Source organism: Desmodus rotundus, chromosome 12 (genome assembly GCF_022682495.2).
Source record: "Desmodus rotundus isolate HL8 chromosome 12, HLdesRot8A.1, whole genome shotgun sequence".
In the NCBI taxonomy this organism is placed as follows: domain Eukaryota; kingdom Metazoa; phylum Chordata; class Mammalia; order Chiroptera; family Phyllostomidae; genus Desmodus; species Desmodus rotundus.
Genome location: NC_071398.1, coordinates 80,435,733 through 80,443,248, shown reverse-complemented (window position 1 = coordinate 80,443,248; position 7,516 = coordinate 80,435,733). Strand labels below are relative to the sequence as shown.

The 7,516-nt window shown below is 49.5% G+C and overlaps 1 protein-coding gene across 1 annotated transcript; it reads right to left on the bottom strand.

Annotated features, from left to right (window-relative positions):
• Window positions 1-575: 575 nt before the first annotated feature.
• On the bottom strand, window positions 576-2,597 carry S100A2 (S100 calcium binding protein A2). The gene is given in 5 exon segments (XM_024572157.3): window positions 576-924; window positions 927-1,031; window positions 2,459-2,484; window positions 2,487-2,510; window positions 2,513-2,597. Coding segments are annotated over 5 exon segments (291 nt in total). The 3' UTR covers window positions 576-873.
• Between the last annotated feature and the right edge of the window lie 4,919 nt (window positions 2,598-7,516).

The window sequence follows — 7,516 nt, the reverse complement described above, 5'->3', positions numbered from 1 at the left end:
AATCCATTAAAAAAAGAAAGAAAAAAGGGAACCAAAAATGTGGAATTGGATGAAGAGAGAAAAGAATAAATATAAGGACCTAACCTTTGCAAACTGGAAAGTTGGTGACCTTGTTATGAGATGGCAAAGCATGGCCAAACCATCATCTGATAATGCACCATAGGATGCAAAATATATGGCAATTTTAGGGAAAATAGTAGAAAAAATCAGAATGTTGTTATGAACTAGGTCCTAGTAGCTTTCAGCAGAGACCAACAGGATAGGAATGAACTCTGACTAGAGCTAGCCAATCTGAAAGCAGATGGAAAAGGAAATACAGCTTTGCTGAAAACAGGGACACAGCCTATGGCCTGCAATTAGACAAGAAGTCCTTAATATGAAGCTTTGCTGGTTGATTAGACTAACTCATGTCTCTTGAGCAGATCCTAACACCGTGACTGCTCACAGTATTAAATGTCAAAGTCTATCCTTTGTTCTGAGATTATATCTTCCTTCTTTGTTGGAATTTTCTTTTTTTTATTAATGATAGTGAGAGTAGACAGGATTTGCCTTTTTTAATATCTTTATTTGGCAAAAAAAAAAAAAGTTAGCAAACTATCTCAATTTCCAAATTTTTACTGGTATTTGAAACCCCAAAGTATGGGAACTCAGGCCTTGGGGAGACTTCTAGAAGGAGAGTCAGGGCCCAGAAGGGGGTGAGATCTAGGAGGCCCTCAGTTTTCAGCACTCCAACTAAGCTAGCCAGGTTACAGGGCATCACTGGATAATTAAAATATTATCAACAAACAAAAAAGTTTATTGAATACAAAACTAAAAAGATAGGAAGTCTTCCTGGGCCCAAGAGACCCATGGAAGGGAGCTCAGAGCTCTGCTTCAGGACCGGTTGGGGGAGCCCTGAAAGAAGTCATTGTACATAATAGTACAATGATTGGGGGCAGAAAAATACCATACTTCCAGAAGTCCACCTCCTGGTCGCTGTTATCATCCAGGTCGTCCATGAGTTTCTTCAGGCTCTCCTCATCCACCTTCTCCTGAAGGCAAGAGAGAGTGGAGTCATCACCAGGTGGCTCTCCACCCACCTCTACCCCAAACACACTCACTGGTCAGAGCGCAGCTCTCCCCGTGAACTGGAAAGCTTGGTAAGCGAGGGATGAGTGGCGTGGCGAGGTGCACAGAGAGCGCCTGGGAGCTGCTCAGAGGCCCTGTGAGTGAGGACAGATGGATGCTCATTGGTGAGAGCATCCAGCTCTTCCTGCTGGGAGAGGGGGGCATGCCAGTCACCCGCTAAGCACAGGTTCGGCTCTACTCCCCACAGGAGCCCAGTGAGGTGGGTATCATAACCCCCATTTTGCTGACAAAGAAACTGAAGCTTTCTGGAGCCACCACCACTCTCCATTATCAGCAAGTTAACTTCACAAGAAAGCAAACTTCTTTTTTAAATCCTTACTCAAGGGTATGTTTATTGATCTCAGAGTGAGAGGTAGGAAGGGAGAGAGAGACACTGATGTGAGAAAGAAACACCAATTGGTTGCCTCCTGACTGGGGATCAAACCCACAACCCAGGTATTTGCCCTAACTGGGGATAGAACACACAACGTTTTGGTGTATGGGACGAAGATTCAACCAACTGAGCAACCCAGCCAAGGGAGGCAAGGCAAACTTTTTAATACTAGCCAAAATGAAACCAAATTTTAAAAGTTTGGTCAAAACGATTTTTAATTAACTTTTAATTGATTTTAGAGAGACAGAGGAAGTGCAGTGGTAGGGGGTAGGAACATTGATTTGTTGTCCTACTTATTTATGCATTTATTGGTTGATTTTTATATGTGCCTTGACTGAGGATTGAACCCACAATCTTGGCATATTGAGACAATGCTCTAACCAACTGAGCCACCTGGCCAGGGCCCAAAATTTTTTTAAAGGAAAGAAGGACATACCTCGTAGGTTCAGAGTCTGAGACCTGGCTTGGGGAAGGCGAGGGTCAAACGAAAGTTGAAAGTTGAAAAGTTGACTGCGTTTCTCTGCAAATGTCTCAGGGGTGTGTCTTAGCTGGACCTTTCTCCCCCAGCACACCTTACTGTGGCATATATATATATATATATATATATATATATATATATATATAATAAAAATGGGAGAGAGAGCACACTGCGCAACCTTGCACCAGGCACTTCCCTTCTCTGGGCTCTGGTTTGCTCAACTCCCCAGTGAGGACGATAGAACAGACAGACTTTGAAGGCACTGACAGCACGTCCATTCTCTGGAGAGCTGCAGTAAACAGCCAGTAATGGGCTCTCACACATGGGCCTCTCTCCCACTCCAGTAAGGCCATGAAGGGCCTGGCCCCATCCTGGTGTTTGTGTCAGCAGGCACCTCCTGGAGGAGGGGAGAAGAGATTTAACCGGTGGCCCCACACTCACAAAGCAGAACCCTGCCACCCCAGGCCAGCCCCACTCACCCCTACAAAGCTGGGCAGCTCTTTTTCAGAAGTTCCTTCAGCTCCTTCTTCTCATCTTGAACTTGTCACCCTCTCGGCTGGAGTACTTGCGGAAGGTAGTGACCATCACAGCCAACGCCTACTCCAGAGAAATGGACATCTTGGATCTGGGGCCAAATAGGTGAATGGTGATGGAGACACATCAGACCAACCTGCAGGACCCACTTCTGCCCTTGTGCCCCAAACTGCCCCTCCAAATGGGGAAGGCAGAGGCTGTGTCTCCCCCTCAGACTGGTTCCTTGGGCAGGGGCCACACCTCCACCTCACACTGAGAGCAGATCCTAAATCTTCCCCTGTGTATGGAAGTCCCCAAGGGCAGGGCCTCAAGCTTCCTCTTATCACTCTTGGGGCATACCTCTGAGGGTAGGGCTCCCGCCTTTGAGTGTCTGTGGGAAGGGAAATGACAGGGGCACCAGAGTGCCCCTTCTCACATTTGGCTCCTTCTCAGTCCAGTGGACTCTCTGACAGCAATGGAGTGACAGGCATCTCCGTGGGCTAGTTAGTGGACGATCACTGGGCTGGGGCAGTAACCATGGCTACAGCCTAGGGGTACAAAGTTCCCCAAGGAGCTGTTTCCCTCCTCAGACAGGGTCTCCTAAGGCCCAAAGTTGTCACTCTCCCATTTAAATGGAAACCCCCTCAGGCAGGGATGTTTCCTCCCTCAGACTAAGGACTTTCAGAGGGTAGGAACTAAGCCTCTCTTCATATCAGAGGCCCCTGAGCCAGGGTGCTGGCTCCTTGCAGATGGGACTTGAACTTGAACAACTTCTGCACCAGGAAGGATCTTGTTGGGTTTGGAATTAAAGAAATTAAATGTCCAGTGCCCTGGGATCACGGTGAGCCCTGGGACACAAAGGCAGACCTCAGAGGTCGTCTTTCCCAAAGTCCTATCTCTGAAAATGCTCAGACCAGCCCAGGAAGGTTCAGCAGGTCCCAGGATGAGGCCAACGGAGCTGGTGAGGGAGGCAAGAAATCCCCACCCCCACCCCAGGGCCCATCCTGCCAGCAAGGGGCGGGCAGAAGTAGACAGGAAGCTGCAGTGGGCAGAGCTATGCTGCTACTGGCGCAGAGACCCAGTGGGCCCACACATTTGAGATCCCTGGCTCTCGCTCCTTAGTCCTGCTAGAATCCAGAACTTTGCAAAAAACACAACCAAACAAACTTAGGATTCTCATTGAAGCACCACCCCCACACCTCTCACTCCTAGTCCTGGATCCCCAAGAAGGGCCTCTAGCCTGAAACATTCAGACTGAGAGACCCACAGGGGGACTTCTAGACTGAGAGACCCCTGGGGAGCCCCCAGGCTGAGACCCAAGAGAAGGCCTCAGAGTAACCCCGAAACTGAGACCTCACAGAGGAACTGGAAAGAAACCTTCAAACTGATCCTTTATAAAAGTTCTGCCCAAGTGGGAGAGATGCAGAGAGGCCCCAAGCTGATCTATCAGGAAACCAGGGACAGAAAACTACGGAGAAAAAATCAGGACAAAGAGGCAAAGGCAGAGACTCATGGGGGTCCTCCCCATCCAGCCCTCAGCAAGACAGAGGTACTGACCAGATCAGATGGCAGAGAGACTCAGGAAAGAAGGTATAAGGCTAGGTGCCCAGAGTGGAGATTTATATGCCAGCCCCACTGGCCCTCAACTTGGCATTTCCAGGAAACTGAACCTGTCCTAACCTGATCCTGCCAAAGCCTGGCCTTCAGCCACCTCCATGCCCTCCCACCTGGTACCCTCCCTCTCAGAGACTGCCAGCTCTGCCACCACCCAAAGGACAGCTCAAGGCCCAGAAGGCAGCCCCTGGGCACAACCAGGCCCCAGAGGGAGTGGAAGGCATCATGGAGAAGGAGCAGCCTGGGCCCAGGGTTTGTGGGGCTTGGAGACTCATGTTAGGCCTTGTTCTCATGATATGCCTGTGAGTCACAGCTCATTCATGTGTCACAGGCTACAAAGGCACACTGGGACTTCACAGGCGTGTGTGTGTGTGTGTGTGTGTGTGTGTGTGTGTGTGTGTTTAAAGCAGTTTGGGATCACCCTTAGAAAGCTGGGGGCCAAAAAAGGCGGGGAGACTGCAGGAGGAGGAGGAGAGTAGGGCTGACTTCACAGAGCGGGGACAAAGTTACTCTTTACAGCCACCAGCAGTTATGAGGTTAATGAGGTAATCAGGAAAGTGGGTTTGCTTAAAAATACCTGGAAAGGCCCACGCTGGGTCGGAAAAGGTCTGGAAGGAGACAGGGATGCAGTGAGAGATGGAGATGGCTCTGTTTATCATCAGAGTTGGTGAGCAATAGACAGTTCCAAGTGTAAGGGAGTCCAGAGCTGAAAGGGAGAGCAGAGTGTTTGGACCTCTTCTTCTCCAGACTAGGGGATGGGTGAGTGAGGAGGGGTGGGACAGCTTTCTAAGCCTGGAGGCCAGTCCTAGGGCAGAGGCTACAGACCCCAGCTCTCCCTCAGCCTTCTCCTACAGGCAGTACCTACACCTAGAGAAAGGTGGACATTGTGGACTCTCAGGACCCAGCCCAGGGTGCAGGCTCCTGGGGCACAGCAGGATTCATGCTGCCCCCTTCCAGCCTGCTCTCTTGGTCTCTCCCAAACTCAGTCTGGGCACTGCCCTTCCTGCAGGCCCAGCTCCCTTCCCCCCTCCAGATGTCCAGCAGATTTTCCCCTAGCCCAGCCCCCTACACTTCCCCTAGTCCTGCGTGATTCATGACTCACCCGTGGCGCAGGCCCAGATGCCCCAGGCAGTGACTCAGCAGCTCCCTCACCGCCCTCCTCTCCCAGGGCCAGGGCAGCAGGCAGAGAAGCCCAACCCTGCCTGAGACCCTTCAGTGGCCCACCCCGGAGAGCTATGGATTACCACACAAGAGAGAAGTTCAGGCTGAGAACTGACTAGGATCAGCTATGAAGCCAACTGGCCACTTCCTGGGGGTCACCTTTGGACTTGGGGGGCAGCCAAGCACCATAGATAAAGTCAGGCCCTGGAGCCCCAACGTCCTCTTCTACACTTTTGCACACCACCCAGTGTCCCCTCCTTCCCAAGGCGCCTGAACCTCCCATGCTACTGCACTTCCTCATCAAAACCTATCACATGGAGCTTGGAGTAAAAATTCTTTACCCTGAGCGTTAAGACCAATGGGGTGTGAGAAATGAGTGAAGAAAACAAGATGGAGTCAGTGCAGCTAAGCTGACTTAAAATGGATTCTTTATAGTCAATCTGACAAAACTGGTTCAGACCAAATGGACTGAAGCATGAGGAATAAATTTTATTTTACTTTAACTAGCCTGATTACTTAAAGTTTGAACTTTCCAGTTATACATCAATGTCTGGAGATATATAAATTCCCACCGAGAGCCCTCTGAAGGACTTAGGAAAGAATGAAAAACTTAGGAAAGAATGTTCACTAGTCCAGACCACCTGGCATCCATTAGCCAGACCACTGAGCATCTGGAAGATTACCATCACAGAGCAGGCCAGAGGCTGAGAATGCAGAACTGATTGTTCTCAAGAATGCACTTTTTCCGACAAGAACTCTCAGCTTTTCTTTCTTCTTCAGAACACTCTGGGTATTGCTTAGTTGTGTTTTCAATTTGCAAATCCTAAGACCCTTGAATAAATCTTTGTCGTTATTTTCTTGCCCGAGCCTCCTTTGTGCTCATCAACAGGTGCATTATTTTTCTCAGCAGTTCTTCCATTTAACTGAGGATTTTAGCAGATGCCTGTCCTGCTCAGAATTACAGTGGTGTCCCCTGGCTGTTCTACAAAGCTCAGCAATGAGGCCCACCTGCTTTCCAACCTCCCCTGCGTATGCCCTAACTCCCTTGCTCATTGCTCCTGAACGTGTAGATACTGTACCTGGGGTGGCCCAGACCCTTTGCATATGCTGATCCCTCTGATCAGAATGTGCGGAGGGATCCTGTTGAAATCCCACCTATCCTTCAAAAGCCAGGTATATGCCATTTACTTCACGGAGCCTCCCCAGGCCCAACTGGATTCCATCTCTACCTGCTCTGTCCCATACAAAGCACTCCTTTTGTCCCTGTGTACTTGGAGCATTCTGCTTTAGATTGAATGACTTGTGTACATGTCTTCTCTTGCCCTTGCCCCACGTGGTGAGCTCACTGGGCAGGGACTGGGTCTTATTCATTTCTGCATGTGGAAAGGGTCTCTCCCACACCCGCTGCCAACTAGTGTTTGTGGTTACTACATGGCAACAGGGATTGGGGAGCACTAGGGGTAGCATTTAGGAGGCAGGAGGCCTTCTCACCTCCCCAAGTTATGCTACCAGGTCATAACGTCTCTGGATCCCAGGAGTGGAACTGAGACACTGGGTTGGAAAACAGAGCTTCAGAGAGCTACAAATCCCTGAAGAGTGACTGCAGGAAACATCTCACTCCAGGGACCCAATGAACAATCTCCCCATCAGGGAGAGATGGAGACAGAAACGAGAAACACAGAGGCAGACAGGTGGAAACTGGGAGAAAAGATCGGAGAAAAATAGTTACAGAAACAAAGGAAACGTGACAGAGAATGCAATAACGTGAGAGAGAGACAGACAGACAGACAGACAGAGACAGAGACAGAGACAGAGAAAGAGAAGCTGAGCCGAAGATTACTAAGGGCCCTACCTAGAGACCTGTCCCTAACCTAAGAACTGAGGCTAGAGGGTGTCCATCAAGTGGCCATATGCCTGAGACTGGTGAAAATCACATTAATTTGCCACTAACATGCTATGTGATCTTGAGCCACTCCCTCCCCATCGGCAGAATAGGAAGATTTGGATAGAACCAACCCTAGAATCCAATCCCCTCTCTTGACTTTTCACTTCTCCATGAAGGCACAGAAGCCAGGACACAGACAGGCAGTGGGCACATTCCTGGCAGTGATACAGTCCATGCCCAGCCTAAGAAGCAGGGTCCTCAAAGAAGCACACACCAAGGCACATCATAATTACATTAGCCAAGATTAAAGATAAGGAGAGAATCTTAAAAGCAGCAAGAGGAAAGGAGAGAATTACCTACAAAG